Below are 16,579 nucleotides of genomic sequence, written 5' to 3'. Positions count from 1 at the left end.
ATCGATCCGGGAAGGGGCCTTGAGCAAGATGGAAGGCGAGTTCGGGGCACTAAGGAAGGAACACCGAGCGCTGTTGGCTCGGGCGGAGACTATAAGCAAGATGGAGGGCGAGCTTGAGGCACTGAGGAAAGAGCACGGAGCGGCTAAACTTGCCATCGTGAAGGAGCGGGAAGACCACGAGAGGACCCGTGCTGGCCATGCTGACGCCCTCGGCCGGGCTGTGGAGGTCTGCAAGAGTTCCGCCGAGTTTAGGGAGGACGCGATGCACTACATGTGCACTCCTGAGGCTATCCGAGAATTCCTCAAGACTGGGGCTGGTCAAGAGGCGGTTGAGGCTGAGGCACAGGTGGCTTTTAACATTGGGCGGTACACGAAGCAACAGGAGATCTTTTCAGTGCTGAGGGAAAAGGTTCCAAATTTTGACCCCGTGTCCCTTGGCTTGCCAGTGATAGAGAAGAATCCGGATCCTGATGCTGAGAATGAATCCACTGATGATGTTACGGACGCTCGTGAGGATTCTTTGGTGGACGAGTTTCACGACATCGACACTAGCAACGTCTCCAATGTTCCACTGGATCAGATTATGATTGAGCAGCTCCTCGGATGATGAGTAGTTCGTAGTCTTGAGATTTTCCCTTGCTTTCTAGCTATGTCTTTGAACAATTTGCTTTCTGTTTTTTAATAACTTGCTACTATCTTAGAATATTCAGAATAAACTAAGTACTTGGAATAAACATGTTTTTTTTTTTTTGCTGAGACGGACTTGGCGTTGGTCGAGGCGTGCCTCGGCCAATCTGTGGCCGAGGCGTGTGCCTCGGCCATCGGAGCTTTTTTTTTTTTTTTTTTTTTTTTTTTTTAACATGGGCGGACCACGAGCACGAGATATTATTTCAGAAAATTTTGTAAAAGATGATAACGATCTTGTTTTATTAAGTAACATGGACGGACCATGAAAGTAAGATATTATTTTCCAGAACTTTTAGCGTGTAGAGCGGACGGACCACGATTGCCAAGCACTAGTTCTAATGATTGCTACTACAGGATTTTTAAGGAAAGTACTTGATCAAATGTTCCGAGTTCCATACCCGATCGATCATTCTTCCCACTGTAGTTTTTAACTTGTATGTCCCTGGGCGAACGACTTCCTCCACGACGTAAGGCCCCTCCCACTTTTTTGCGAATTTTCCCCCTTCAAGGGGTTGGCTGGCTTCCCTTCTTCGCAGCACAAGGTCGCCGACTTGGAAGTACCGGGGTCGGACTTTTGCGTCGTGGTAGGACTTTAGTTGACGACCGTAGTTCTCCATCTTGCAGAATGCCGCCTCTCTCTTTTCATCCAAGAAGTTCAGATCCACCCTTTGGTGGAGTTCATTTTGTTCTGACTCGAATTCCTCCACCCTTCTACTAGGTATGATTACTTCCACCGGGGCCCGAGCTTCAAATCCATAGGCGAGTGCGAACGGGGTTTCTCCGGTGGCCCTTCTTGGTGTCGTGCGATAGGCCCAGAGGATGCCGTCGAGTTCCTCCACCCAGGCTCCGCCAGCCACTTCTAGCTTTTTCTTGAGGCCGTCGAGGATGGTTCTATTCGCATTCTCCACTTGCCCATTCGCCTGAGGATAAGATACCGCCACCCGGCTATGCTTAACGCCCCATCCTGCTAAGAATTCTGAAAATTCTCGTGCTTCGAACTGTCGGCCATTGTCTGTGATTACCTGGAGAGGGATACCGAAACGATACAAGATGTTTTTCTCGACAAACCTTTTGCACCTTGCTGCGGTGATGCTTGCCAGGGGCTCGGCGTCCACCCATTTCGTGAAATAGTCGATGGCCACAATGATGTACTTCCTGCTTCCAGTCCCCGTGGGAAGGGCCCCTACCAGGTCAATTCCCCATCTCGAAAAAGGAATCGCGGTGCTTACCGAGGTGTAGTTCGTCGCAGGTCGACCCGGCAGTGCTTGGAATTCTTGGCACTTGGGACATCGCTTTGTATACTCGGCGCAGTCCTTCAGCATTTTGGGCCAAAAATACCCTTGTAACATGATGCGGCGTGCGATGGTGTATGCCCCTTGGTGCGCGGAGCATACCCCCTCGTGGACTTCTTTTATCACCAACTTCGCTTCATCTGGATATAGACACCTCAGTAACGTGCCGTTGTAGGAGCGTTTGTACAGTTTATTGCCCGAGACAACGTAGCTGGGTGCCCGTAACTTCGTTACCTTTGCGTCTGCCTCGTCTTGCGGTAGGGTGCCGTCTGCCTTGTATCGTTTGATATGATCAATCCAATATGGCTCCCTAGTCTGCACAGGGAAGACCCACGAAACGTCGATACTTGAAGTCTCGAGGTCTTCTAGTCGAGCGATCTTCCTAATGTGGCTGGGGACTCCGGTACTTAGCTTTGAGAGCATGTCGGCGTCAGCGTTCTGCTCGCTAGGTACCTGGTGTATCTCATATCCCTCAAACTCGTGCAGGGTTCTCAACACCGCGTCTCTGTATTTCTGCATGCTTCCTTCGTTGGCTTCATACTCCCCAGACACCTGGCTGACCACCAGCTTGGAATCGCATCGAATTCGGACCTTCTCAGCTCGTAGTACCGCCGCCAATCGCAGTCCATTGAGGAGGGCCTCGTACTCTGCCTCATTGTTAGATAATTTGAAGTGGAATCGGATGGCATAGTAGGCGCGGAATCCCTCCGGAGTGACGAGCACTACACCACTGCCGCAACCTTTGCTGTTTGAAGAGCCGTCTGTGGACAAGGTCCACCACCCTCCATCTCCAGTTTCTACCTGGTCCGTCACTTCCCGAGCTGTGCACTCCACTATAAAGTCTGCAAGAGCTTGGCCTTTGATGGCGGGCCTTGGTTTGAAATATATGTCAAACTGACTGAGGTGCATGGCCCATCGTGCCATCCTGGCGGAGCTGTTAGTATTCCGTAGGAAGCTCCCCAACGGCTGATGTGAGAGTACGTGGATGGGGTGAGCTTGGAAGTAGTGAGCCAACCTTTTTGATGAAGTGACTATGGCAAATACTGTTTTCTCCAACACACTGTACCGGAGCTCCGTGTCGTGTAGGGCTTTGCTTACGTAGTAGATGGGACGCTGAGTCCCTCCTTCTTCTTTGATCAGCACGGAGCTGATCGCACCCTGTGATACGCCCAAGTACAAGATTAGGGTTTCACCTGCCTCTGGTTTTGCAAGCAGGGGCGGGGACAGCAAGTATTTTTTCAACTCTTCGAAGGCCTTTTGACAGTCTGGTGTCCACTCGAACCCTTTGCTCTTTTTCAAGATTTGAAAAAAGGGGAGGGAACGTTCAGCCGATTTAGATAGAAAATGGCCTAAGGCCGCCAGGCGCCCGTTGAGTCTCTGGACTTCCTTTATAGACCGCGGAGGCTCCATGTCAAGGATAGTCCTTACCTTTTCCGGATTCGGCTCAATGCCGTTCCTGGTGACCATGAAGCCCAAAAATTTGCCCCCATCAACGGCGAAGGTGCATTTTTTTGGGTTCAAGCGCAAATTAAATTTCTTCATAATGGAAAATACCTCGCTGAGATCCTCGGCATGGGAGGTGGCCTTGCGACTTTTGACGATCATGTCGTCCACGTATGCTTCCATGTTTTGTCCCAGTACTGTCTTGAACAGCTTTGCCACCATGCGAGTGTATGTGGCCCCGGCATTCTTCAATCCGAACGGCATGACCAAGTAGCAGAATATCCCCTCGGGAGTGGTGAAGGCGGTCTTCTCTTCGTCCTCCTCATGCATGGATATCTGATGGTACCCACGGAAGGCGTCCATGAAGCTCATGAGTTCACATCCTGCCGTCTCATCCACCAATTGATCTATATTGGGTAGTGGAAAATGGTCCATAGGGCATGCCCTATTGAGGTCCGTGTAGTCCACGCACATCCTCCATGTTGATCCTTTGGGAGCCAAGACTACGTTGCTCAGCCACTGTGGGTAGTAAATCTCCTTGATGTGCCCTACGTTGAGTAATGCGGTCACCTCCTTTTTCATGAACTCTCTTCGTTCTGCCGACATATACCTTTTTCGCTGATGCACTGGTTTTCCGCTGGGATCGACCGCGAGCTTGTGGGTTATGATCCTTCGATCTATGCCCGGCATGTCCTCTGGCCCCCATGCGAACACCGTGTGAGAACGGCGGATTACATCCACTATCTGGGCCCTTAGCTCTGGGCTTAAGCCTGTGCCGATCTTCACCACTCGGTCTGGTCTGGAGGGATCCAGAACTATATCTTCCGTCTCTGACACGGGCTCGGCGCGGGGCCAGGCCTCTTCTTCTTTGAAAATTTTCTCCGCGATCGTGTGGACCTGTAGGTCCTTACTGCCAATCTTCTTGCATGCCTTCACGTAGCAACTGCGGGCTGCCCGTCGGTCACCTCTGACGACTCCTATTCCATTCGGAGTGGGGAACTTCATACACAAGTGTTCCACCGATACTATGGCCTTGAGGTCCTCCAGTGCTGGCCTCCCGAGTATGATGTTGTGCGCACAGGTGAGTCTTACCACGATGAACTCCATGTCCAGCTTGCGAATGTTGGGGCTCGTGCCTATTTCCACGGGCAGGGTCACCGACCCTTCTGTTTCTACCGAATCCCCAGTAAACCCAGAGAGTGGAGTTTGTACCTCTTTGAGCTGGCCTCTAGGTAGCCCTAACTTGGTGAAAGCGTCGTAGTACATCACATTAACCGAGCTTCCCGTGTCGACCAAGATGCGATGTACCATCGTATCATTGATATCCATCTTGATCACAAGTGGGTCACGATGGGGTAAGGGGCCCTCGGGGAGGTCCTCGTCAGAGAAGGTGATGGCCTCCCGCCTCTGCTTCTTTCCTTTGGGAAGGCTTACCACTTCTCCCACGTACAGTTGTCTGCTCCACTTTTTCCTCTCTGTGGGTGTGTCGCCCCCGCAGGTCCACCATAGATAAAGTGTATGGTGTGTTTCTTTTGTTGTCTGGGCGCCACCTCGGTTTCCTTCTCGCTATCATCCTGCTCAGATATCTGGTCATGTTCTCTTTTCTTGGCGTTCGAGGTGGACGGCTCGGCGCCATCCTCCTTCCTCCAGACATTTTTTGGTGGATTTTTTGATGGATCGCGCTGCGGCTATTGCTGCTTGGATCGCTTGACGAAATGCCGGAAGTAGCCCTGCTGGATGAGTTCTTCTATTTGTCTCTTCAGTACGTTACATTCATCCGTGTCGTGTCCGGGTTGCCTATGGAACCTGCAGTACTTTGCTTGGTCTCCTTTTGGGGAGACCTTCATGCACTCTGGTGGGAACTCGACTATTCCCATCTCCTCAGCCTGTTTTAGGATGACGCTGACGGGATGGGTAAGAGGAGTTAGGGTTACGCAGGGGAACCAGGCGAGGCCGTTCATGGTCCCGGCCTTTCCCTGCGGCCAGGTGGTTCGAACGTGGTGCTTGGCTGGACGGACCAGCTTTCCCAGGTATCCCCTTTTTCCTGCCGTCCTCCTCATCTTTCTTTTTCCTGTCGACGTCCTCTGCCTCAGCATAGCGGCTACCCGTCCTCATCAAATCTTCGTAAGAACTGGGGTGGTGGGCGTTCAGTTGCTTGTGAAAATACCCCAATCTCAAGGCGTGGATGAATATTGGGATCGCCGCCTTGGAGTCGAAGTCATAGACATTGTTGACTTCCTTTTTCCACTTGATCAGGAAGTCTTTGAGGCTCTCGCCTCTATCTTGCTTTACCACACAGAGGTGAGAGAACGGTTTCTTACGCTGTATGCTACCCGAGAAGTACGTCAGGAAGCTTTTGGACAACTCTCCAAAGTTTTGGATCGACCCGTCTGGGATGGTGTTGAACCAATCTTGGGCCGTTCCATCCAAGGTGGACAAGAATGCTCGGCACATGATGGCGTCCCCTGCCCCAATCATTACCATAGCAGCCTTGTACCTAGTCATGTGGACACGTAGGTCAGTGGCTCCTGTGTACGCCTTGATGGCGGGTAACCTGAAGTCCCTCGGCAGAGGTACGTCCATGATGCTTGGGGAGAACGGTGCTGCCATTCGTACCTCGGGTTCCGGCGACTGCTCCCGTGCCTCCACCCTTCTTGCTAACTCCTCGATCCTTCTCTGCAGCCTTTCGACCAGGGTGCCGACGCGGGGCCGGCTGCCGCTCCTCCATGTGTGGGGCTAGTTCATCGACGTGTCGTCCATCTGAGTGTCGACGCGGAGCGGGTTCCTCGACGTTTCGTCCATCCAAGTGTCGATGTGGAACCCGCTCACCAACGCGTCGTTCGCCTGCTGAGTGCCGACGCGGAGCCGGCTCATCGACGCGTCGCTCCGCCGAGTGCCGACGCGGGGCCGGTTCATCGAAGCGTCGCTCTTCCGAGTGTCGACGCAGGGCCGACTCGTCACCGTGCCGGCGCGAAGCCGGCCCACGAGACTCGCCCATCCTTTCTGTGGGCGATCTCTCCGCTTCTCTTTCCTCGTGTCGGCGAGGGCCTCTAGCGGAGGACCCCTCGGCACGCGACTCCGGTCTTTGCCGAGCGGGCGCCCCGTGTCCCAACCGTTCTAAGGCAGAGCGGGAGGGCCTGGGCTGCCATCCGGCCGGTCCGCTTCTTTGGGTGCCCTCTCCCGGACCCCTGGTCCTAGTGCGACGCCCCGCGTCCCTCGCAGCACGGGTCGCGTCCTGGGCATCCACCCTCCGTGGGGATTCTACCTCTATTTTCTGAGGCTGCGGCGGGGGCACTTGGCCTTGTAGTCCCACCGCCACTTGGTTTAGTGCCGCCGTCACTACTTGCTGAATGGCCGCCTGGAGGTTCATGACTTGGTTCGCCCCTCCATTGTGGAGTTGGTCTCGGAGGTCTCCTCCATTGTTGAGTTGGTCTCGGAGGTCTCCTCCATTGTTGAGTTGGTCTCGAAGGTCCCCGGGCCTCCCGTTGTTGAGCTGTTCTCGGAGGTCCCCTCCGCGATTGTTGGTGAGTTGGTCCCGGAGGTCACCTGAGGCATTGCCATTGTTCACGTTGCGGGAACCATGGGAGCTGCGGGACACCATTCTTTCAAGTTTGCTGTTGAAAGAGAAATGAGTTGTGTGTGTCGTAGCCTGCTTGAGTATTGGACTCAGGCTCTCAATGAAAGCACCAATGACGGTAATAATGTTACCGGAGATATAATATAAGAGTAACGAACAAGAAAGTAACAATAGTTGTATTGCCTTTTGTCTCAGTATAGAAAGTACAGTGTCCTTGTCTAGTGAGGAGAGCCCCATTTATACTTAGAGTCCTAACGGTAACAACATGTGACATAAATTGGGAGCCTAGCCTTTAATTCTCTCTCATCAATGGGGGCTTCAATGCTGGCTTCAATGACAGTAAGGTGACACCTGTTGGAATTCCTAACCGTTGGAGTTCTGCCCGTTGGGTTCCCAAGCGATGCTGAGTCAGATGCCCATTTATGATCCGGGTCAGGTGCCAGCCCTATTATCCTGTCACTTCGTTTACATATTTTCCCTATTATTTAACTTCTATAATTCTCAATTTTCGATTCTTCGCTTCCGCATTATTCCGCTATATTCCTAACAGTTATGAATTGAATATTTTTTTAGTTCGTTTGATGGATTGAATTTTAAGTTTTTTTTTGTTTTTTTTTTGTTTTTTTTGTTTTTGTTTATATAACTTAACTTTAAATTTTAATTTTTTAAATATATTAATAGAAATAGTGGGTTAAACGGGTTTCGTGTCGACACGAATTGAAACCTGCTAACAAAACGTGTCTATCGTGTCAACCCGTTTAACCCGTTAACAAATCGTGTTCGTGTTCGTGTTCGTGTTAAAAATTTGAACCCGTTAACCATAACGTGTCGTGTCCGTGTTTAGCCTTATCGTGTCGACCCGTTAACGGACCCGTATACACGAATTGCCAGGTCTACCTATAGCCCCTTTGCGATCATCTTTATGTCAAGTGATTTTTCATTTGCATGCAATAATTAGTGATCAATTATTGATTATTAAAAAATATGATCTTGAACGAGTACAAGATTATTTATGAATAGACTATTTTGAAGTTAAGAGAAGCGTATTCTATAAATTTTAATGAGACAATAATATGATGTAACAATCGAATACCAAACTATCATCAATGTAACCAAAATGTCAAAACAAATTGTTAGGTGATTAATGTTTGTTTCAAAATCTCATATGAGGGTTCATCACAAAGTGTTAGTGATAATCTAACATTCCATGTATACAACTGTGTTTGATATTGCTGTCATGTTGTGCTTTTCATACTTTCTTACAAATGATCCAGACAAAACACTAGTTAAAGGGTATGAGGAACTCCACGTTGTAATGAGATGTTGCTTTGTAATTAATGATTTTGGGACCCAAATATTGATTGAAAACTTATGTAAGTAAATAATCTTGTCTTCTTTTAAGTTTTAACATATTTTTATTTTTATGTATAACTACAGAGTTGGGATTCATTTTTAAATTTAACAATATTATCCTATATAGTGTGATGGCATCTCAATTACCATTTCAAATGAATGGTCAAAATGTTTGAAAAAATATAGAACAGATACTACCCAAACTTGTTATCACAAATTATTTAGAATTTAAATTTTCCTTTTTAGTAGTAAATTAATCATTATTCCTTTCCTCCCACGGCTTAGGTGGCCTGGCCTCCTAGGCACTAATCGCAGCTAGACTTGATTATAACAATAATTCAAGAAAAAGTGAAAAATCTTCAACCTTGTAGCCTCGCAACGATCATCATTATATTCCTTCATGCATGTCGTAGACCGCCGCAAGCTCACAATGATGAACCTTATTGCCAGTTGCTAATTGCTATTGGCATTTATCCTTCGCCATTCATTGGTCGTCGTAGCTATTGCGGGCTAGAATGCATGAGCTAATTGCTTTTGGCTTTTCCCCTTTTCTTATTTTCGGTAGTGAGTAAAGACACGAGGGAGATGACAATGTTACTACCAATGTTACAATTTGTATCAAACTAGGATGCCGAGGTTTAGGAATTGAAAATGGATGAGTCTCAGTCAATTGAAGCCTAAGAGCAATCACAATAATTGGAACTCAAATATGAACTTTTTGTTAGGTCGGTCAAGCCTACAAGGAGACTTGAGAGGGGGAGGGTTTTGTCAGGTCTGTCAAGCTTACAAGGAGACTTGAGAGGGGGAGGGGGGAGAGGGGGATTGTAGGGGTGGCAACTAGTTGATGGTCACCTTGGTGCCGCTGAGCCACGAAGTCATACCCACTTGCAATCTTTAAAAAAATAAATTAACAAAAACTGACAAAAAACCTCATCTCAAAAAATCTCTCCCTTTGCTCTTCTCTCACTTCTCTCTTTCACCTCACAAAAGGCCGCTAACACCACCCCCCCCCCCCCCCACACACACACACCCTCCAAATAAACCCAATTGGGAAGCCCAATATAGGTGTGACAAAAGTAGGGTTTGCCTTGGTGGCGCCCTAGCACCCTTATACAACACTGATTTTGTGAGCTAGAGAAAATACAAGAAAATTAATATCGAATTGTAAAATATAAAAGTAAAATACAAACAATTATTATCATAATGTATGAGTTTAACGTATTTGTCCAAATGAGAAGTTTAAACCTAAAGGTTCCTTCAATCGCCCATTTCCTCCTACCTATGTTCGAGGTCTAACCTTAGGCGAGATCTTTTAATATTAATAATTGATAAATTTTAGTTTATTTTTCATATGAATGTGATTGTGATCATATTTTGGGTGGAAATAACTTTTAAAAGATTTATAGATTGTGATTTAGTTATACATCAAATCAATTCAAAATATCTCATTAAACTTGATAGAACAAAGGTATCACATCAATTATTATAGTCCATCTAATCTATAAATTATTAATTAGATTGTACCACCGAGTTAAAAAAAAAAAAAAACTCGACATAATCTACAAATTTACAAGAAAATATATAACACGAAAGAAATATAATCATATAAAGATATGTATAATTTAAAATGCAAAACTGTCTCTCAAACACGCAGAAACATATACTTATGGTATGATGCAAGGGTATATAGGATAAAATAACAAAACAATACTCCATAAGTAAATTTAGATGTGTTATTTAATCTCTAACATTGTGAATATTATTTAAATTCTTAATTTATTTTCCAAATTAGAGTTATCGTGTGTACAATAACATAGTCTACAATACAAAGATGGTGGAGTATAATGGGCTAGTTTGATAATCAACGGTTATCAATTAGCGATTAGTGGATATATAATAGATTGCGTTAATATTTTTTTAATTAATAGATCAGATTATATTAGTGGTTTGTAACAAGATGTTTTTTGAAAACCAACCAATAAATGATTGTATTAATGAAGCAAAGCTGCAATAGAGTCAGGAGGGATTGCATCCCATAACATAGAGTGGTCCTGAGTAAAAGCTAACGAAGCTAAAACATATGCAGACGAATTAAGCTATCTAGAAATATAATATAATGAATAATAAACAAACGAAGCCACCATCCTCCTACATTGGTCTACTGTGACCCCAACATAAGACATTATAGTCGTTGACACCTTGCGCATGACATTCCGGAGCTGCAAACAATCAGTTAGTATGTCCACATCCACTATATTCCTCTCAAGCAACCAGGATAAAGCCTCCTTGCAAGCTAAGGCTTCCGCCATAAAATGCGAGAAACAAGTCGGCAATCTTCCATTTCGCGCTGACATAAAGGTTCCGTCTGGCATGAGAAGTACCATACCATAGGTTGCCTCCCCTGTTGCATGCTGGTAGCCAGCATCCACATAGCACCTTAGCCTGACGTGGGCTTCGAATTCCGGCTCGTTTGGTGCCAATGGTGGAGGGCGCTGGTTTGCTTGGAGGTACGAGGCAATAGCCGCGGTCGCCCTTCTCCATAAGCCGGCGGGGTGGGGGAGTGTTTTCTCCCACACTGCTGAATTCCGACTCCACCACAAATGATATAGAACCGCCACCAAAACACTTCTCTGTTCGTCTGTCAAAATTGCAAATGCAGCCGTTAGCCAGGCAAGGAAAGAATCTGTAACAATATTTGTGACAGGCAATCCTGAAATATTCCAAATAATTCTAGAATAGTCACAAACAACTAGTGCATGCATAATATCACCTTTGCCATAATTCTATTTAACACATTACTTAGAGCAATTGGCTTCATGTCAGCCACAGTCTCAGGCACATTCTTTTTTGGGATCAAAATCACATTAGTATCATTCAAACCCTCAGGGAGGACACCAGAATTCAAGCAATTCACAATAAAACCAGAAACATCCACCCCAACTATATCCCAAAATTGTTGATAAAAGCTCGGGTTCATTCTATCTGGCCCCGGTGCCTTATTAGGAAACATTGCAAATAAAGCACTTCTAACTTCATCATACTCATAGGGACGTAATAAAGCAATATTCTATTCGGGAGTCACACGGGGGGCAAATTCATCAAACATGGGATCCTCACACACAATATCAAAAGAGGCAAATATATCCGTATAATAACCAAAAACAACCCTCTTCATATCATCCCCCTCCACCCAATCACCAGCATCATTCTTTAATCTAGTAATATAATTCTTACGTTTACGAGCAGAGGCATACCTGTGATAAAACTTTGTGTTGGCATCAGCCCCCGGAGCCAGTGCTGCTTAGCCCGTTGTCGCCAAAACACATCCTCCTGAGCCTCCACCTGGCCCAGCATTACCTCAATCCGTCGAAATTCAGCCAAAGCAGCTGAATCGCTCCGGTGTCGTAACGCATCATGTTCCGTTCTCAGCCGCTTTATACGGTCACCAAATTTATGTCAGTGCTCCCCACCCCACCGCATAAGCCTACCACCACAATATTGCTGACAATTCAGCAAACCCCTATCCCTTCCATCCTGCCAAGCAGTCTCAACTACCTCCCTGCAACCATCATCCTGAACCCAGGCCATTTCAAAACGAAAGCCCCTCAGTCCCCCTTGTCCACGCAGTGTTGTATCAGTGTTTAGAAACAGCGCCGAGTGATCTGAGTTGCGAGTTCGGACATTCTCAACCCAGCCCCCCCCCCCCCATGCATATCAGTCCATTGTGCCGTTACAAGCACCTTATCCAATCTCTCTTCTATCCATCGATCTGTACCATTTCCCTTCTCCCAAGTAAACTGATGCCCTCTCATCGGTAACTGGATTAAACCACAGTTATCCAACATTTCCCCAAAGCCTCGCAACAGGCTATCCGGATGCGGATTACCCCATCTCTTTTCCTGTTGGTATAGAAGATCATTGAAATCTCCCAGTACTACCCAAGGTAGCGTAGACCTCCCTTTCAAACCACTCAACACCTGCCAGGCCTCCCTCCGCCTATTCCTCTGTGAAAAACCATAAAAGCACGTCATCCGCCATACTTCCCCCCTTATAGCCACTTCAATATCCACATGGTTCTTCGAAAAACTCAACAGCCTAGCAGTGTTATTCCTCCTCCATAACAATGCCAAGCCACCCCCCGTACCCACACTGTCCACATAGAACAAGCCTTCAAAACCAATTTTTATTCGTAACCTCTCAGCATGTGTTCGTCCCACCTTTGTTTCCATTAGGTAGACGAAATCGGGATTTTTTCGAGACACAAGGTCCACAATTTCTCGAACTGTCCGTGAATTGCCCAGTCCACGGCAGTTCCAACTTATCGTACTCATGATTAAGGGCGGGCCTGACTCACAGGAACCGCCGGAAACCCGTTTTTTGGCACCACTGACATGATCACATCACCATCAACCCACCTTCTCCTTTTCAACATCACCACCACCCCCACCGTCTCTCCTTCCCTCCCTCCACCCGAAACCCGCAACCACCGCCCCTCCTTCACTCGAACCCGCCTCCACCACCTTTCCGCCCACACCCCTCACCTCCCTCCCCTTCCCATCTAACGAGACAAGCCACGGCTCACCCACCTGACGTGAGCCCCGTGCTCCCCCCCCCCCCCCCCCCCCCCCTCAACTCATCCGTGTATGGATATTGATCCGGGGTCAACCCCGACCGTCTTGCCAGCTTGCAAAACTTGTATGAATGCCCTAACATACCACAATAGAAGTAGAAGGTATGCAAGCGTTCATACCGAAAATTCACCCAGCAACTTGTCTTGTCCCGTTTGATCAACTTCATTATTCTCTTTAGGGGCTTGTCAACCGGGATTGACACACGAACTCGGTGAAACGTTTTCCACGGTGCCCCAGGAAAACGATCATCCATCTTGACAAAAGTACCCATAAAATTGGCTGCCTGTTCTTAAACCACATCGGATGTATAGCCCACCGGAAGATCATACATTTGGACCCACATGTCCACAGAGGTTAATTCCACATCCCCAGGCCGAACCCCCGCCATAAATTGCCGGCAAACCAGAGTATTGTTATCAAACGACCATGGCCCTTCATCGAGAACCCTTCGCATGTCGGTTTCATCAAAGAAGATAAACATGAACACGCCTGGCCTAATCTCCGTAGCTTGCATACCCCAAACTGGCTGCCATACCGAAGTCATGACTTGCCGCATGTACTCAAGTTTGATCACCTTGGACGTCAAGAAACGCCCCACACAAACCCAAGACCTCTCCTCCTCCTCCGACATCATCACCGACCGGTTCGAACACGTCATCCTCCTCCTCCTCAATCGCCAGGTCCTCCCACATTTGCGTCAGCCGTTCCATGGTTTCGTCCGCCCTTTCACGCTGATCTGCGTCCTCAGCATTCCCTTTGTACTGCGTGGAGTCCATCGTCGACGGTGAAGCCGTCTGCCGTCGCCCAAATAATTCCGGACATGTAAAAAATTTATAAGGACATTCGCAATGTAACAATAACAACAACAACAATGCCAATGACATGTGAAGTAAGTGAAAGAGGGGTGTTGTAGAGGAGTATCAACATTTATCTTTCACTAACTAGCTTGGTTGGCGTGAGTGGCCATACACTTTTGTCTCTTAAGAAAGGTTGGGAGTTCAAAAGGCAAATTTTACTGTGGACCATGGTGCATGTAGCAGTGTGGTCCATGAAGTAAGTATCATTTTAATTACACTTCAGTTTCATTTGATAATATTGCTCTGTTTTTCAGTTTCATTTTCCACGCACACTAGTTTCATTATAGCAATACCAAAGTATCATTTTAATTCTACTATAGTTTCATTTGACAATATACATTATTGCATGAGCTCTATTTTGTAGTTTCATTTTCCACGCACACTAGTTTAATTATAGTAATATTAAAGTAATATTTTAATTACACTCTACATTCATTTGACAATATATGTTATTGTATGACTCTGAATTTTAGTTTCATTTTTCATACACACTAGTTCATTATAACAACACTACAGTATCATTTTAATTATACTAAAGTTTCATTTGACAATATACATTGTTGAATGAGCTATGTTTTTTTAGTTTCATTTTCCACACACTAGTTTCATTATAGTAACACTATAGTGTCATTTTAATTCTACTACAATTTCATTTGATGATCGTGGTCCACCTAGCATTGTGGACCATGGTCCACTGTATAACAACTGGAGTTCGAATTCTTAGCAAATTATGCTTTGGGCAAGGTGGACACGGTTCCAAAACGGCGTTGTTTTAGTGGAAAACGACATCGTGTCAATTAAAATATAAATTTGCTTTCTTTCGTCGTTAACGGCGTTTGTCTTCAAGAAGTCTATGTTCATAATTACTGAACTCAATGTTCATAATTACTTAACCTTTATTATTACTAAACATATGCTTTATCAACTACTCTAACTCGCTTCTGGTTAACATTTAGTAGTTTTTTTATACTAATACTAAAACATGTACTATATATACATATATACATACAAAGACTATATATGGGGTGGGGGTGGGGGTGGGGTGAGGGGGCAGCTGCCCCCCTTTGACTCCGTGCCTGGTGAATATAGAGTTCAATAATTGTGAACCAAATTATCTTTCACTCCTAGTAATTTCATGACATCAGATGGGTAATAAAAGCAAAGCCTCAAGGCTCCTCTTTCTTGATTCCACATTGGAACCAGGGACGGAGCCAGAAATTCGGTTGAGGGGGGGGGGCAAAACAGTACAGACGGATTCAGAAAATTTTTTCAGAAAAGGCGAAACATTAAAACAAAAGAGATAATTTAAAAATAAATAAATAAACTACATAAGAAATATAATTGTAAATATTGTTGGATATGGACGAAAAATAAAACACATCGAAACTTTATAAAAATATTCATAACAAAATATGAAACATAATTAATAAAATAATTTGAATAGAAAACACATTATAAATTACACATCTTATTAGAGTGTGTGTGTAATAGATGCTAGATTGGAACCCTTCACCTCATTATTATGAAAAATGTGCTCTACCACCTACTCTAACTCAATTCTTGTTAATATTTTATAGTTTTTTTATACTAATACTAAAACATGTACTATATATACATATATACATACAAATACTATATATGGGGTGAGGGTGGGGTGAGGGGGGCAGCCGCCCCCCGCCCCCCTCTCCCTCCGTCCCTGATTGGAACCCCTTTGTTTCTTGATTTCACATTGAAAGCTTTCTTGATTCCACATTGGTACCCCTTTGTTTCTTGATTCCACATTGGAAGTAAGTGAAAGAGGGGTGTTGTAGAGGATTATCAACATTTATCTTTCACTTCTAGTAATTCCATCGGATAGGTAATAAAAACAAGCCTCAAGGCTCTTCTAATTGGCCATCTCCTACTCATTATACTAAATTCTACACCAAAAGAAATATTCCTAGCATATTTATATACCAAATTTTATTCACCTCCAACCCATTATATACCAAATTCTATTTCTACATTAAAATAATTCATTTTCTCATAAATTAACGTTTTAAATTTTATATTAAAAAAAATTAAACATATAACAACTATTACATTTAATTTTCAAAATTACCATATCGTTCCCATAAAAAAATTTACATTTAATATCGTGCAACGCCAAATATGGCGCTACATGTAGACCAACGCCAAAATAGCGCAAATTTGGCGCCTTCATTGGAGAAGGTTCAAAGCCAAATTGGGCGCCATTTTGACGTTTGGGGCCATTTTGGCGCTAGCTGGCCTTAGGAGCCTTTTAGTAACCCGCAAAGTCAACTTGTGTTCTAAGAGTTTTTTTCCTAAAATGACATACCTCCAATGCGGCTAAAATCCTAGAAGGAACATTTGGAATTTCAGCAATTCGAAGCAAAACTCATGTTCCAAATTGATGATTAACAAACATTATATTTCACATTTTGATTTGGTCAAAAGATTAAATGTGGTCAAATTTGTCAAATATTGATCGATCGGTCATTAACCAAACAAGGCCAATAACACATTTTGGTTGGTAAATGAACCCAATAATAGTTTGATTTTAAATTAGTCGGGATTTAATGTAAATATAGTGTATTAGAGAAATATGGAACCAAATTTTTTAAAAATATTGGGATTTAAATGATTTTTTTTTCATAAAATAAATCACAAAAAGAAAATAAAAAATTAATAACTGACTGAGAAAGAGGCAACACTGCAACAGAATGAGAAGAGAATGGA

At 45.1% G+C, this 16,579-nt stretch overlaps 1 protein-coding gene across 1 annotated transcript; it reads right to left on the bottom strand.

The window, feature by feature from the left end:
• Window positions 1-1,046: 1,046 nt before the first annotated feature.
• LOC109169464 lies at window positions 1,047-4,733 on the bottom strand. Its single transcript, XM_019318345.1, has 2 exons — window positions 4,515-4,733; window positions 1,047-4,421 (listed from the first exon to the last, which is right to left on the bottom strand). The coding sequence occupies exons 1-2, from the start codon at window positions 4,731-4,733 to the stop codon at window positions 1,047-1,049; spliced, it is 3,594 nt and encodes a 1,197-aa protein (XP_019173890.1).
• Between the last annotated feature and the right edge of the window lie 11,846 nt (window positions 4,734-16,579).

Source organism: Ipomoea nil, unplaced genomic scaffold, assembly GCF_001879475.1.
Source record: "Ipomoea nil cultivar Tokyo-kokei standard unplaced genomic scaffold, Asagao_1.1 scaffold3314, whole genome shotgun sequence".
In the NCBI taxonomy this organism is placed as follows: Eukaryota; Viridiplantae; Streptophyta; class Magnoliopsida; order Solanales; family Convolvulaceae; genus Ipomoea; species Ipomoea nil.
Note: the sequence above shows the minus strand (reverse complement) of the source record. Positions and strands in the feature narration are given on the sequence as shown.

What these genes read in the sequence shown, in the direction of transcription:
- LOC109169464 (XM_019318345.1), bottom strand. Translation starts at nt 4,733, where the DNA reads ATGGTACATCGCATCTTGGTCGACACGGGAAGCTCGGTTAATGTGATG. An exon ending in TGGACATGGAGTTCATCGTG is followed by an intron (nt 4,422 to 4,514) that starts GTAAGACTCACC and finishes TTGTGTATGAAG; the next exon opens with TTCCCCACTCCGAATGGAAT.